At 43.0% G+C, this 16,966-nt stretch overlaps 2 protein-coding genes across 2 annotated transcripts in view; one reads left to right on the top strand and one right to left on the bottom strand.

Moving 5' to 3' along the window:
- Nucleotides 1-16,966, bottom strand: part of LOC105565721 (apoptosis-resistant E3 ubiquitin protein ligase 1) — a 95,827-nt gene that overhangs the window by 52,464 nt on the left and 26,397 nt on the right. The window lies entirely within an intron of this gene.
- The window catches only part of LOC105565722 (agrin), a 37,496-nt gene continuing 24,599 nt past the window's right edge, over nucleotides 4,070-16,966 (top strand). The window contains exon 1 of the mRNA XM_012019146.1: nucleotides 4,070-4,502. Coding sequence (XP_011874536.1) covers nucleotides 4,448-4,502 — 55 coding nt within the window. The 5' untranslated portion in view covers nucleotides 4,070-4,447. The remainder of the gene's footprint in view (nucleotides 4,503-16,966) is intronic.

The following is a 16,966-nucleotide window of genomic DNA, read 5'->3' as shown; positions in this document are numbered from 1 at the left end:
ATATATAATAAAAAGCGGGGAATATTACTTCCAATAGTAATAAATACCATTATTACTGTTACATATAGCTATTCGAAATTTTACTTGTGGTTGTCATTGCAATAGTACATACACCTTGCCAAATTAAAAGCTCGCTTTGGTTTATGACAACCATATCATAAGTTGCATGGACCAATATTGTGTCTATGAGAACTGTAATACATTGTTAGGTCAACCATAACTTACATAGTTGGAGGAATTATAAAAATGTGGTTGGCTCCTAAAATGACTATAAATTATAGTGAGATTGTGCTAACCATTCTTTCTGTCAGTGTAGTATAACTAGTAGGTCCACTCTCTGTCGGCCCCTTTGATCTTTGCGGTCCCGATCACGTGGTATTCCAGCGATGTGTGTGTGTGTGTGTGTGTGTGTGTATACGTACTTATCAAAGCCACACTACCCCGCATACAATTTTTCTCTCACTGATCTGCCCAGAACAATGTCCGATGCGCAGAAGAGATAGACGCGACACGAAACGAATGACGAAGTGGACCTACTAGTTATACTACGGTTATACTCGGCGAACTCGCGCGCGGAAACGTTCACTTCTACCGTCTTAATTCCGATTTCTTCGGATTACCGACAACTGCATCAAAGCAATACCTACGCGATCGCGTACTTCTCTTTAGCCTGCATATTAAAACGTTCTCCACTCAATAAAGATTATGATAACTTGCAATGGTTCCGCTCGACGAGCGAAATAATCTTACGACAAATTTACGACGCTCCAGGCATGTACGTGTGTACGTACCAACAAAGTGGATCGCACCTTCTGGCAGAGGCCAACGGTCGTTCCGTTCGCGTCATTAAATTAACTTTCTGGTTGAATATGCATATGTATATTGGGGGCGCGGAAATGGCTTTCGGTCGTCCAAGTTGCTCCGTCAGAAACCGGCAGAATGCATTAATACGTTGAGAACTCGCATAATACCTTGAGAAGCGTATACCGACTGGTTATCCGATTCTGCGAAGTATGCACGTTGTTTGCGCAGTTAATTCGGACGTGGTGAACTGTTTGACGTTTTCACTAACACTTTGAAGCCTCGAAAGCGAAGAACATTACCGTTGAGTTTACGATTCATTCTGCTTACTTTATCTTCTCGTAAACGATACAGTACCGCAGAGGCGGAATTGATCGAACTTGATGAAATAAAAGATAGAGAAAATTGACTATAAACTAATCGTGTGTTCCGACACGTTAGGAAATTTAAAATGTAGTCGATCAAAGTCCGGGGCTTCTGAGACGCTCATTTAGTAACGGCACATCACAATAAAATGGTTTAGAATTTGATCGCCAGCCACGTGCTGCGCACGCTGAAGAGGCCTACGCGTATTTCTCACGACGGAGATGAGAACCACGGCGGAAGAGGGTCGATCGCAATTGATCGCAAAATTAGGTTGTGAACAAAAGCAACGGACGCCGAGACGAGAGGAAATACACAGCTAGCTAACCATGTAAGGCGGCTTCTCGGTATAAGAAAGGCAGCTAGGCGGCGGCCGAGCCGTTTATTATGGAAGATAATGAGTCCATTCAAATTCAATCTGGTCAAAAGGTATCGCCGGTTCGCCGGCTGTGTTATCTCGTACCGTCATTCAGATGAGTCGCTTAGCTTAGACGCTTATCAACTTTCTTCGGCCCGTCCGCAATCTCGTTCGGTAAAAATTCGTCGACTTGAACGTGCACGACGCAATTCGTATCGTCGCTTGCGAGGATAGGATGTCATGCGGGGCGTTTTTGCCATCGTAAACCCTGCGGGAGACGCAACTCGAGGAGCATAAATCGAATGGTCAGGTACTGCAGGCGCGCTCGTAGGAGAATAAAAGAGCGGATTCGTAATTGAAACGAGCCGTTCCGCACGTCCAACGTGATCCCGGCTCGCGTTGTTAAACGCGTCGCCTCGGATCGCCTCGACGCCAGATCGATTCGATCAGCCGAGCCGATCGGAGATCGCCAACGAGATACCCGCTGTCCGCGGCTCCCGCGTTCTCGATTTTGCAGGTGTAGGCGCGGACAAAGCGCGGAAAATCGGTCGTACAGCTGCTGGCTATCCTTAGACCGAGTATTGACGTTAAAGGCGCAAGTGGGTTAATAGTAAGGATTGGAGAACGCAGATGCGTGTTGCGTGCACGCGCGTATGTGTACGTACATGCGAGGATACTGCCGCGGTTCACTAGCGCGGCCACTGACAGTTGATGTTGATGAACGATCGCCCGCGGGTTCCGCGACGCGCCGGGCCGATTCGGTTGCAGCTGCATCTGGCTTGCGAAATATCCTCCCGCAAGCCACTGCCTTACTTTCGCACGCCCGTTTTTAGCCCTCCTTCCACATTAGACGAGAGTCGTTAACGGGGGCAACGAGAGCGATTCCGTCGAATCTAGAAAAGTCTATTTTTATGCCGCGCATCTAATTTCGCATCTTCTTCTTCTTCTTCTTCCTCGTGTATTAGGCTTAAAGCCTGTTTTATCTAGTTCGTTCTGGTACTTTGAGCATTTGGTTTTACTTCATCTTCGGTAGGTTGCTAATCTTGCCGAAGGAAACCTCCCATCCGGAGGCAAGATACTCTCCGGTGGTTGCCACTTCCCTGCGGGAGATTCCGAAAAGAACCAGCGGTGTCCGTGGATTTGAACTCGGAACTTTTCGTTAATTTGTTTACCGAGCAGCGCACATTTCTCTGCGCCACAATTCCGCATCGTCCTGCGGAAATGTCCAGAAACTCCGAAAGCGTAAAGTCTGCCATTGACGGCGATAATTTATCTATCACGGGTGAAACAGACAGAATTATTTACGATGCGCGAAATAAGGATTCAATGTCGTTGCCTTTCGAAGAGGTTCATACGGCACCATTAAGTTTCTAGCTGTTCTAGCGCGAAAAACGAACCATCTTGCTTTAATTCCTTCCGGAATTTCTCTCGGGAGAGAGAGACAGCAAAAAGATAGAAATACATGTCAATCGCGCAGCGGCGATGTTGGATTTGCAGCGGATTCGTCACGCGCGTGAAAACAGACGCTCGTAATGTAAGTAGGAAAGGAGACTAATGTCGCTATCGTTAGCAAGAACATCCTTCGACTTTTCTTGCGACAATTCAATTAGAAAGTGTAGCCGCTAATCGGGTGCGCGCGGCCCTTGCGTCGGGCCAGGGGATAGAACGGCTTCTCTTCTTCCTCACCGGGTATCATGAAAATGTCGTACTTTCAATTAATTAGTGCTCCAGACCGACGCCTCACGTTCACTCGGTCTCACGTCTCGCTCGACCTACTCCGCCGTTTTGTTATCGGATAGCTTTCTCGGGAACGATCTCGCGACTCTTCTTATCAGTTCTAATATCCGTGCGACAGGCGTGCGACGTTCGAGCGCGTTGCCGCTTCAATCCTGAAAGTCGGACGTGACGAAACGACACACAGAGTGTCGCGCGCGCCGTTTTGTGATCGATGCGCGTACCTGTGTGCAATCGGTAAATGTAATTTCCAATATTTTTTTTCGTTTGTCTCTTCGATCACAAAACCGGACTTGGGGATACCAGAGAGAGTCTCCCCCCCCCCCCCCCGCGAGAGGAGATTCCTCGTTATCACCCGCGATCCGTGTCAGGACCGCGAGCGAAGTATCCTTGGCCTCTAATCCATCGACGGCGAGTGGGACGGAGATCCTCTCTGGGCGACGATGGAAACTAGCGAAGAAATTGATTAAGGAAGATGAAGAAGTGGTCGAAGAAGGACGATAAGAAGAGCTGAAGAAGGACGTCTCACGGTGAAGGAGGAAGAGCTGGCCTAGAAACGTTGAGTCGGTGATCCCCGGCGATGTGTTCCGTACGTCCAGAAGTGACGAGGAAGAAGAAAGACGGGAGCAGGGGAGAGGAGAGGGGTCGGTGGGGTATGTTTCTTCCCCACCTCACGGTGGGGCGCGAGGCGGCGGGGAGCGGGGGGACAATCGGGCGGTAGCCCTCCTCTCCTTTTGACGGTCGCCGTCGACGATGATGGTAATGGTAAATGGCCCATGGAGAGGCTCTCTATTCCGCGCCTCCACTGGAAACGGGAGCACGCCACGTGAAAGTAGGAAGGGGAGGCTATAGCCGGACCGACGTCGCTTCGTGCGCCTCAGTCGTTCGTGGACCTCGAAGGACGATAGAGGTCGAAGAGGGCACTTCCTCCTCTCCTGGCCTCGCGGAATCTTTCGGCACGCTCTTCCTCGAGCCTCCTCTCGGTCCCCTTGTTCTTCTTCTTCTTCCTCCTCCTCCTCTTCTTCTTCTTCTTCTTCCTCTACCTACGTTCTGCTCCCGCAAGACCTCAGTGACGAGGGTCCCAGCAATAGGATAATCATCCGCCCGAGCGGTTCCAGGAGGAATTCGTCGTCCGTGCGAAGATATCGTTTTGTGAAGTCACATCGGCAACCTCGTGATAGTATCGGAAGAATGCGTCGTCAGCTTTCGCTCGTCCTCGGGGTCGTCCTGTTGGGCTGTCTTCAAGGTCGGTATCACTTTTCGGGATAGTGCCGCACGCTCGGAACTGTTCGAAAGCGATGTGGGACGCTGAGTGCCATTCGACGTGTTATTCCCAGTGCGCGCTCGTCACTTAGGGTTAAAGAAATAGCAAGGACGAAACGATCACGACGAAGTCATTTTCAAGACAATTCGAATGAGCCGATGTCACGCTATCCACTCGTTGAAGTAATATTTTTACTAATTTTCCAATCGGACCTATATTCAATTACGATACGCCGAACTTCGTTTCTCATTCAAGAATTAATAACGATACTCGTGTAATTTCTTTATAACGGATCATATCTCTTTTTTTTTTGTATTGTCTCAGTTTCTTTCGAGATTTTCGAAAAAAGTGGTAAGCTATCTACATTGTCATCACTTTTTACACTCGTTACCATGACTATTTGATTTTCCCGCTTCACGCATGGGTAATTAAGAAGCGAACAAAACCAGACTCGCAACCAGACGAATCCATTCGTTACTCCACGAAGAACGGTCGATCGAGAGTAAATCTCCTCGTTAATGACCTGCCACAAATACTTACAAGTGACGGACGTAATGTTAGAATTGATGCAAAATATTCGGATCGATACTAAAAGTAGTTCAATCTGTGAAATATCAAGATGACAACTTTGCATGATAGACAGGACTCGGTTAAAGTCAACTTAGCGTCAATTTTGAATGACGTTTCTACACACAACTATACTTATTTTACACAGAGATTTTTCAATTTAACTCAAGTTACAAATTAATTGGAATTTTTCTAAACGAAGATATTCGAAGATCATTGCGAGTCAACGAGCACAGGCACGATCGTTTAAATAATAGTTTCGCTCCTTACTCCTTTCCGGACACATTAACGATGCCGTTTGATTCGACGAAAATTACAAGTCGATATAAAAAGGAAAGTAGTACGTCAGCGCGCAAAGACGAATGAGCTTAAGAAAAATGACGGGAGCGCCTAAATAGCTATTCGGTCGGGAATGTGTCGAGGTGTGAAATTCAGATCTCCCGTTTATTTCTGACATACACGGAAGTTACGGTCCATGAGTACGGCTGTGATTAAGGAACCGTTTCTTCGTACGAGCCAACGAGGAGCAACAAGTAAATTAACGACGATGTTCACCGAAATTCATACACGTACGCGCGTATGTACCGACTGTACGCATCTTTCCCTTTCCCTCGCGGCGAAGGGTGTCGATAGAGGGGCACCCATTGAACCCGCCGCAAAGAGCCTAGCATCCACGGCCATACGCGACGCTCTTTCAGGGAGGAAAAAAAGGGGAGTGCAGGAAGAGGGCGAGGAAGAGTTTTTCGTTTTAATCTCTCGCACGCTCGCATCCTCGTGCACGAGTCGACTCACGGGGCCCGATCTCGTTCCTCTTCCTCTCGACTTCTCGATTTGCGTTCGCTGTATGGCCCTTTTACGTGGTTCAGTGGCGTAACTCCATCGGCACTCTCGCATTTTTGTCTGGATGCGCCGCGCAAAAAATACTCGTAATTACGGTTAGTCGAGCGGTGAACGAATTGGAAAATGCACGCTGCGAATGAACGTAATCCATAATCAAGAAGAATCTCGTCTCGCTAACAGTAGTTCCAAGTAATATAACTTTATTGCTTGTGGAGTACTTCGATCCAGATATCGAAAGAGAGCACGCCGACGGGCGAGGAAACATTACGCGCCGCGCATTCTTTTCGTGCCGCTTTATTTAATGAAAAATTCCCAATTAACCGCTTTACGGGAATTAACTCAATTCCGCAAGTTTGCTGCATCTCGCACTACCGCTAAACGAGAGCTGTTTGTAACCATAAGATAAATTAATGTCGGGACTCCATCACAAATTTTTTTCTCCGTGGCGTTATCTCCGGCGGAATGCACGCGGTGCAACCGGGAAGTACGTGACGGGTCTCTTATGGTTTCGCAGTCGGAGTTCCGGGCGATGGCTACGCTACTGCGAGAGAGTGCATAAAGGGCCCCGTGTAGGTCGCCTCGGGTGTTCGGCCGGGCACATATAACGCGCAAAACGATGAGTTAGCGGGGCTGACGCGCCTAATTAAGTATGCTAATCGTCGGCTAAAACTCGTTGCTCGTACGAACGAGTCTGGAAATCCACGGGATGCGCGATGCGCGCAAAAGGACTCGCGCGAGCGCGCGTGAGAATCCGCGAGTAACTAGTAGGCTCCGCCGGTGCCCTTAACGATAGCGAAACCCTCCGCACTTCTCGCTCGTAACGAACTTCCGATCCACGGTCTGTAATGATGCCCGGTATGCATCGCGACCGCCGCCGAGTCGGAAAGTATCCTCGTTCAAGTTACCGCGACGATAATGGCATCGCCATCGAGCAGAGTCGTCAAGCGTGTCGTGCGATTTATCCCCCGATTAACTAATCGCCGGCAGTCCATGCTGCAATTAAATAGTCTGGAGCGATCGATTGCGCGACTTGTTAACTGCATCATTGGACTTTGCGATGATCTTGATGGCTGCTAATTCATCCTAATTTATAAGATAAACGAGGGTCGCGCGTAACAAAGAGAAATCTCATTCTTCTGCGATACGTTTTATTCGCGTAAAATTATTATCTCAACGGCGTTCGATTGTTTCACGTGCAAAAACTTATCGCAGCGAAAAACTTTTCATTCATCCCCAGTCGAAATTTTGGTACTATTTTGACACTTTTAAGGATAATTTACACCTACCTAGCTGATCTATACACCCTACATAGACCAGCAATCACCTACTTTGATGACAATTATATTTTTTACTCCTCCCCTGAATCTTCAATTCTGAAAATTTACTTTAGCTTCTACTCAAAAGGATCTACTTTAATGCTAAACCGGCAAAAGTAGAATTTTCCAACACTATCAGTTTTAAAGTAGGAGTAAATTTTGTTTACTTGCAGTTCAACCTCTTTTACATGTCTTAGGCCCTACTGTATAATAGAATTAAAGAAATAAAAGTTTAACATAGGGCCAAAATTTCGAGATATCATATGGGATGAGTGATGAATGACGAGTGCCTTTGACTAAATTTATTTGGGTAAAATAATCTCTTCATTAAAGATTCGCGTACGATAAGTATATAGGTGCTATCGTTCAAACTACGTATTGCAGTTATTTCTCGTATTCTGTCAGATTCATATGAGATAGTATTGTTTATCGTAGCCGTACAGGCGCTTCAATTCGCCTCAGCTCGCAAGCGAGTTTCAAGATCAACGACAGTGAAACCGAACGTAACGAATTTCCTGCGGTAATAACGCGTGGTATAAAGCGCACATAAATTACGACGATCACCGACGAATTCATTGCTACGATTATATCTTCAATGCCATCGCATCGCGTAGCGCGGTTTATTTCCCAATTAACACAATACACGCTGGATTTTACTGGGTATTTAATAGCCGATAATTTATTGCGATCAGCGTAAGTGTCGGATCGTACACGTACGAGTTTCTCCTTTCCTGCACGGCCTATAGCGTCTATAAAACGGGATCGTTTCTTCCTAATCGCGCACTATTACGTAGCTCGATTCTCACTTCACGACATCGCAAATTTCATTAAGCCATCAGTGACGATAAATCACACGAGTGCGTAGTCAAACGACGCAGAAACGCGCGACACGAGTAAAGCCGGATTTATGGGGCCTGGACGTGAGAAATTGAAGGAGAGAACTCAAAAATATTTGTCGCGGTTCGTGGGATTTTTACTTCCGGATGTACTTTCGCGAGAAACTCTCAGGATGAAGAGTAACTACCGGGATTGGCGGTCTTTGAATGCTTAAGCTGCGAACGAGTTTCAACGCGGATGCAAAGAATCCCTAACGACGTGTTTGACCCTTTCAACTCGCTCAGCGAGATGCTTCCCTCCGTACAAGAGAGAAAAATTTCATTACAGAATCGTAATTCTATTTAGGGGTACAATTATAACTAAATACAATTACACAATTTACATAATTGCTCTGCGGGATATTTTCAAAATTACTTTCCCACTCAGAACTTCGGAATGACTCGGCGTTTACTTCTTAATCCTTTCATTTTTTCTCAATTATTCGCAAGAACGCGCGTATTATCTCTTTCGGAAGGTCTGATGAGATTTTAATTCTTCAACGAGGGCAGTTCTCTTGTTCTTAGATCGCTTGTCGGTGCAATTTGTAGCGAGGCACGAGAGAAGCAGAAATGAGGAGGGAGACAGTTGCATGCGCGGGCCCACACACCTTGAAAATTGCAAACTATTTTCATCGTCCCGAGGCGGCCATTGTCTTAGCATGAGTCGCCTTTTTAAGCCTACGTACTATAACAGGACTCGATCGGATTTCGAAAAACCAAATAATTGTAGTGCGGGCTAAACTCTACTACCAATCTCCTAGCACATCTTTATTTATGAAGTCTACAACCTAAATAGCTTATATACCTTGAATAATCGTATTCGAGAGTATTGCAATGTTACGTGTTCACATAAGTGTAAATTAAGTAGTGAAATATGTCACCAATATTATCAAATTCAACAATTGTTGATTCAATTAATAAATTATTAAACAAAGTACAAGAAACTTTTACGAGATATCCTTCATATTTATATCGGTATTTTAACATTTGCAATGTTACTGTGTACTTTAATAAGTAATAATTTTCTGAAACAGTTGTTTTTTGGTTCGTTGACTTTTTATTCTAATTATCTCGTGCAACTATTTATCTTACGAGTAAAATAATTTACAATCACAGTTTTAAAGCAACTTTAACTTTGTTGGATGTATAAAGACATTATTTAATGATATTTCTATATTCGCTAAATAATTTAAGAAGACACAATTGTAAGTATATAAATCAAACGCGAAATGACAATTTTATTCCTGCTTCTTAACGTAATCTCTAAGCAAATTCAAGCATTTATTTTCTTGTGACATCAATTTCAAAATGTCTTCTTTACTGAAACAAGTTTAGAGCGAGTCAATTTCTTGCATCAGTTTCCATATCCCTTTATAACGAAAAACCGTTTCCCTCACAGATATCTGCTTAGTAAGTTAGAAATTAAGTGTTTGCAATTTCCTGTAATTTCATGTGACGATCAGTAATACCGTGACAGTTCAACTTGACGTTTATTGACGGCATTGCGTGCAGTCACTAGTCTCCCCATCATTTCTCATCATCAATGGTATCCTCTCTTCTCTGTAAATGTTTACGCTACATCTGAGACTTAGCTACGTTAAATTATACTTTCACACTTTTCCAGTTTATTGTAGATTCCTAGTAATCTTTGCATTAAAAAATTACTACGCGCGTCTCCGTATTACATAAATTTTTAATCAACGGTATAAGCATTGGAAAATAATTGACATAATCTCGGCATGCACGATAATAAGAAATAGTTATCGTTTCATTAAATAAATAACGTTTAAGATTTATCGTCACAGGATGACTCGAGTTGCGGTTGTACATTGGTCCGCGTTAAATGTTATTTAAATGAAAAGAATTTAACCGCACAATGTTATTTAATTTAATGGTTTACCCAGAGACTTTATTAATCAGTCGAAGCTAATCCGAATGATGATCTGAAGTAAATAATGATTCATTAAAGGAGGTGATTTAAACAACACCGGGATGCACCTACTGCCCACTTAAATGTACGGCCTTTTACGGACGGGCAAGCCCACCGATCGCATGACATCAAGGTGATTATATGGGCCGCGTCTTCGCGTTCCGCACGAGGGATCGGCCGTGACGGTTTCGTTCATAAAACAGACCCGATAATAAATTCATTACACGTTACGGTCAGGTGCCCCGATAATTACGAACACAGTGACCACGTTCGTACGGAAAACTGGGGGACGACGATGGACGTGTGCCAATCAGTGCGAGGTTCCCGTAATCGTTAATTGCACGAACCAGCAGTCAACGATTTTCGTGTTGCATTAGCAAGTGCAAACTGAAATTTATTGATACATCCTTATTATTTATAATTAGTGGTGGATTCGATAACTTAATCATTTGATGGCCGTAAAGTTACGGTCAGCTTCTCACGGCCGGTTGCCTTCAACGTTCGAATAGCGATCGGTTACGAATTCATTTTTATCGAGGGGTATAACCGCTGACCAAACTCGTGCACACCAATGCCTACCGATGCCTAGTGGGCATTACTTAATCTTATTATCTTATTTCGTCTTATTTTATCTTTGTAATGCCCAAAAAGTACCTAGTAATGCCCAGTAATGCCGCACCACAATCCGCATACCGCAATGCTCTCAGCGGTTTACCCCTCGATTTTTATTGGGGATATTAAGAAAACGAGGAAAAGTGACGTGTCCTTTACATTCCGTTCGGCCGTTTCATATTCGTGCGCTTGAAACACCCGTTAAATGACTTGCGACAGCGTGCCTTCCGATTGAATATCTGGTTAATCGCCGAATCGGAGGTGTAATTTGTATTATTAAGGTCGACGATATATACTTAGTGCCGAGCCTCAGGCAGTTAGCTGCCTATAGTGCCGAATGAATGGTTCGTTAGTACCTTCTCGACAGCAAAATGTTTATATATAACAAGTACAATAAAATCCTCAGACCGCCTTTATGCGTCACGTGTAACAGAGAAAATTCTTCCTGCTTAAATCTTTCTAAGTCACGATACCAGGATCATAGGTCTTAATACCTGATGCACAAGCTACAAAACATCTGCGTTACGAAAGAAAAAACATGTGCATTTCAGTTAATATATTTTATTATATGATAAATATTCTTTCTCACGTTACTCCTTCTCTAGTTCATGTTTCAGGAATCGACAGTTACTTTAGGAAATGCGTAAAATATAACAAGACAGTCTAGTTTCGCGATAATAAAACATAAGATTTACATAATATAGACAACGAATGATGAGGCGGAAAGGTGTTATCTCGATGGCACCTCGAGTGAAAATGTTCATAAATTTTTAATATCCAGTAAATGTACGTGTACACATACCTTAACCGTTTCGACGAGCATGAGCGATACACGTCACGCGTAATGGCTAAAAGTCGTAATCCCAGAAAAGAGCAAGAGCAAGAACTGAGTGGACTGTTAAATGAACGTTCGTAAAGATTCGTAAATGTGTGTTATGCTAAGTGGAAAGGCGTTTACTTGTACGCCGGTAGAGTTGGGAGCACGCACTAGAGATGCTATCGAAACGGTTTCCTTGTCGGCGCTATTTGTGCACGTGAAGCGGCTCGTAGAAAATGTAAATTATTCATTAAACGACGGATACATCGCAGTCACGTTCCTCGTTCATTGTCAATTTTTATTTTGCCTCGTATACAACAAGTTTCCTACTAAAGTATTCAACGATACTGGTTACTTGACGCAAAACGCTGTCAAAGATCCCGATTCTTATGAATCTTGCCACATCTTTTAAATACTACATAATTACATTATTATTATAAATTTATCGACAAACTAGGTCACGGCACTCTATAACGATTAGAAACTTAACTTGTCCAAAGATTAGATTAACTCTGTTTGTAGGTCATATCTGATCTTGTATTTTCATCGATCATTTTTAGAATAAGAATGCATAATCATCTCTTCCAGGCGACAATAAATCTTCCTGTATTTAATAGACCGTGTCGAGTATTGTAGTGGTAGAAACCTTTTTACTCGGACTACTAATGGCAAGTCACCTCTTGTGATAATCGTCATTATAAATGGGACAAATGTCTAGGCTTCCATTAATAATTTATTTACATATTTAAAATACTCGGCGCTGTTAAATTTTCAAATTATTCGTAGCAGCACAACAATGTTATGGCAAAACATTTATAATATAATGAATATACTAGCGCGATAGATACGCACCACTTAATAAAGTTGAGAAACCCGTTTTGCGCGAGAAGATGCGGAGAATCTCTGCGTTATTATATTATATTGCAGTGATAAATTGCGCGCGACTGAAATTTTTAGAAATGGAAATTCTCGTCTCGAGCATGACTCTCGCGTTATTAAAATTGAAGCAAATCGAAGAGCGGCTGGATTTGAATTGTAAATTCGAGTAGATTGCGATGACACGTTCAACGTCCAGCAACGTTGCGCGCTATACATAGTATAAAATTGATTTCGTGAGTTCTTAATATATTAACTTTTCCAATCATTAGATCAGCTCTGTCACTATACAAGTATGATATCTACCACTTGCGAGAGAAAAGGGGAAAAAAGGAAGTTAAGAGCGTGATTAATCAACTTATTTAAAGTTCATTTGCCACTGTCAAAAGATTCCGTAATGATATAATTGAATCGTCATTATGCAGAGTTATATAATTACAGAGACGGAGCCGTTGTAAATATCGCATAGAACGTTATCGTCCAATTATTTGTAACTAGTCTATTAACAAGACAACCTGCTCGACTTGTTCTCTGTCTCTTTCTTTTAGTTAATCATCAATAACTTTAGTACGTTGAGCATCAGTGTTGAGCGTCACCGGATAAAAGATGACGGCCTATCTCGCGTTTATAGCTTCCCTTCTATTAATGTTTCGCGAACACGATCTTTTATTTGAACCCTTATCTAAGTACGATAATAAATTTAAAAAACTGTTGCCTGACTTTCAATTAGATGATGTGTTGAGAAAAGTAATCTGGGAAGGTTTTTACGATCGATCGATCTCTCGTATATAAAATATGATAAATGACTGACCTAAAACATTAAAGCTCGATTCGGATGATTAGCTCTGTCCGCTAATCAGATGATTGATACTTTAGTCCAACTTTGGAGTACGATTATTTTACAGCAGAGAACTATATAATTAAATAAAAACAATTGCGCATGTTTTACAATTAATTTTACCTCGAACCATACCGTTGACTCGCGATCGACATATGGTCATTAGGCATCGAGCCAGCGGTTAGCGAGTCAGACGATTGGCTCCTTCGATCGGGTCAGGCTTTAAACACCGTTATTGTGGTCGATTCATCTTACGAGTCGGTGCTTGACTTACTTTGCTGACCCGGAGACCCAGTGAATGTGTTCTGGTGAATGTCAAATAAGTATATCGCGCAAAAAAATATAAGGTACGATGTGCGACAGCGATATTTTGTACGGCTAATGAGATTTCCGAACGTTATTGCATGTAATAGCGAGCGCACTTGAAGCGCGCAATAATAATTCCGCAATCTAGCATCTCATACGTATACGTTCACTGATTTGCATGCAAATCGTGAGTAATGTATATTTGATAGACTGTAACAGTAACGGCTCGCAAAGTAGAAAAAAAACTGAATAAAGAAATCTAAAGTTTTATACATAGAAACTCCTACGTGCGAACGGTCCTCGGATATAAGATAATTCAAGTAAGCGTTAAATGCCTTGGTTGGGAAAATAGTTTGCTCCGCGTAGATTTCACTTTGTGTTACCCAAAAAAGTCGGTTTGAAATACGCAAATTTTTGTTAAACGTTACCGTCGCAATATACATATATGGGCAAATAATCTCTAAGCGCAGTATTTGAAACACGAGATTGCAATAATTTGCATTTTATCGCGAGAGCTTTCATATCCAAATATTTGCATCTTTCTCTCTTGCAAATTGCGTATATTTGCTTTGACGGATCGACATCAAAGGATTCAGCACTCAGCGGCAGCATTCTGTGTTAGTGAATTATTTCACTAATAACACCCCAGGTTTCTTGGTATTTTTGTACGAGTTTCTTCTAACACGATGCGCCACGTAATATTTTATGCATAATGTGGCGCAAACTCCGCGTGCAATTCATAGTGCACAATATTTTAAAATAATTCCGCGCAAAATTTACATTTTAAGAGTGCCCGTGGGATTCGTGCCACCCTCCCTCTCCTTTGTTTTTCATATTTTTGATAGTATAACGATACCTGCAATATACGTCATCGTACAAGTTGATTTTAACGACAGAAAATGTATCAGATCTTTGCCACGATTACTTAGTCCCGACGCGTCTGCGATCGAAAGCTCTTAGCGGGCAACAGTTTTAATTAAGGCACGTATGTATGCCCCGGCGATATTCTTCGCAATATTACATCTTGAGATTGCTTGTTAGAAATGCAGAAGCGAGACAGGCTGTTCGAGAAATCGTGCGGATGAGAAAGCTGACGGGAAGATTCTTAGGAAGAGAAACGGATGATTAATCATGGAGCTCGCGTAATAAGCCATTAGATTCCCGTAGTTCGCGCGGACGACTGCGAGATAGTTTCCTTAGGCTAATGAAGCTGCATAATAGTCCCACCACAGTCGGAAGACGATGGAAACCCTGACCTAGACTTAAGTAGGTATGGAGGTAAGGTCGAGGTCACTTTCGTGTTCCCTCCCGGCGAGGGTACGGAAGTTATCGCGATTAGATCTACCTCTATCGAATCAATTGGCGAAAGCTTTCACTCGAGCTGCCACCGACGACCGTCATCAAGACAACCGACGAAACGATGGTCGAAGGATTTCAAAAGGTGGCTGCGCCTCGATCCTTTTCGAGACAACTTGAGATTGGCGGTTAATAAGTCCCGAAAGGAGGTCGTGCCGCGGGAATAAAATTATCAACAACTTTCGCTTCCATTCCACAATCATCGACGGAACGTCAATTTGCATGATTGAGGATCGCTGGCTGTGAGTCACGGCGAAGCGAGTGGATATAAAGGTCGAGGTCAACGTCGGGATATATTCTCCGTAAAACAATCATTAAACGCTCTAAACGCTGGCGATCTATCCTCTCGTAGCGATCAATGGCAGGTTACTAATTTAGGGTCATCGTCACGAGTCTTATATCCCTCAGGTAGGGGCGACTTAATGTTTACATAATCATCAGCGGTTATCTAAACGACGAGATGTACAAAATAATTTACCACGTAATGAAGAAAATTAATTAACGATGACAATTGGAATTGCGTTAATTTTATTAAAAGTGCATTTACGAGAAATAGTAGATAAAAGTGAAAGGGACGTAACGCCGCATAAATTATCGTGTTATTAAATAGTTAAATTATTAATATATTTGGAGGATCAAACGCCGTTAGTACACGAAACAAGAAAGCACGCATAAAGCTCTCATATTATTACTCTGTTATCTGTTGTGACGTAGGCAGACTATTGCCACGAATTTCTCAAGAAATTTAATCTTATCTGACAGTGTACGGTTTTCTGTTCGCAACAGGACTACACACACACACGCGCGCGCGCGCGCGCGCACACAAATCCGCATTCCGCTTCGACCTGTTCTTTTCCGTGATATATTTAGATTCCTTTGCATTAGAAATGCGATTAGAAATGTGATCTCATTAAGAATTCGTAGCGAAAGGTCGGAGAGCCCGCGAGACGGAGAGCTTGTTGAAATACTTCTTTGTGCGGTTACGTACGGCTATCGCCATTGTACTCCCGTTATTCAAATTCATTCAAGGAATGCCGGGGCTAACGTGTCATTTACCAGAATAGTTCCTCGTGTACCGCCGCGGTGAAATGAAAACATAATTCATCCCGGTAAACGCGCCATCGTAGCTACACGCTTCGAACGGTCGGGGGTACGCGATTTAGCGTGCACTTTGTTGCGTCGACGATTTTTGCCGCTGTCACCGGCCGGTAAACTAATCCGCGTTGAATACTTCCGGAGTAGCGCGAGATTACCTTCTTCGCGGTGCGCGCGCAAAGAACCCTCGCGAAAACTCGCGGCCCTTTCGCCGTATAACACAGCGTGAAGTACACCTTCGTGCGCGATGGCGATAAATTTAGCCGGCCGTACACCGTTGGAGATATATATCGTTTCGTGTTAAACGCCCGGGGTCATAATCCCTCCGTCGCCGATGAAAGTGCACGAGAGCCGCTGGAGATTCAATTGCGTTATCAAAGCCCGCGGCTGGATTATGAAAATCGAAATCTGCCGGCGCGTCTACCTTTTCTAGCACGGTTCACGCGGCTATTCGCGCATTCCGTCAGCGATTATAACTTCCGGCTTTTCTGAGAAAGAGGTCATACCCGTAAGTTTAATTATTTTCATTATTGTGTGGTAAAGGTTCGATGCTATCAAGTAAATGTTGTTCAAAGGGGCTAACGAATCAGAAACCGATGCTAAAAACTTCTATTTATAAAAAGACTACAATACATACGTTTCGACTTATAACACTGGTCAACAAATATTTGTAACAAGAAAACTATTTACCAATTTTGATATCTCCATCTGTTGTTATCACGAAATCGTATTTTTTTCGGTCAGGTCTTGTTTTTTTTGTGACAGTTGCAAGTGTTAAAAATACAGTGTTACTATAAAACTATTCGTATCTGAATTTATTTCATATCATTTCCTTCTTCAATAACCTTGTCTCTGATAGAATCAGGCATACGTTTTCGTGTTACAAAAAGTCGGCCAGTGTAATCAGATCATCTTCAGTGTATTGTAGATTTCAAATATTAAAGGCGCTCTCGCTTGTTTGATTTATATCATAACGGTCCTACTTAACTTTATTTGTCAAATATTAACGTTTAGTGTA

Source organism: Vollenhovia emeryi, unplaced genomic scaffold (genome assembly GCF_000949405.1).
Source record: "Vollenhovia emeryi isolate VEMERY1.0 unplaced genomic scaffold, V.emery_V1.0 DF939149.1, whole genome shotgun sequence".
Lineage (NCBI taxonomy): Eukaryota > Metazoa > Arthropoda > Insecta > Hymenoptera > Formicidae > Vollenhovia > Vollenhovia emeryi.
The sequence above is the reverse complement of the archived record's forward strand: the minus strand, read 5'-3'. Positions and strand labels throughout refer to the sequence as shown.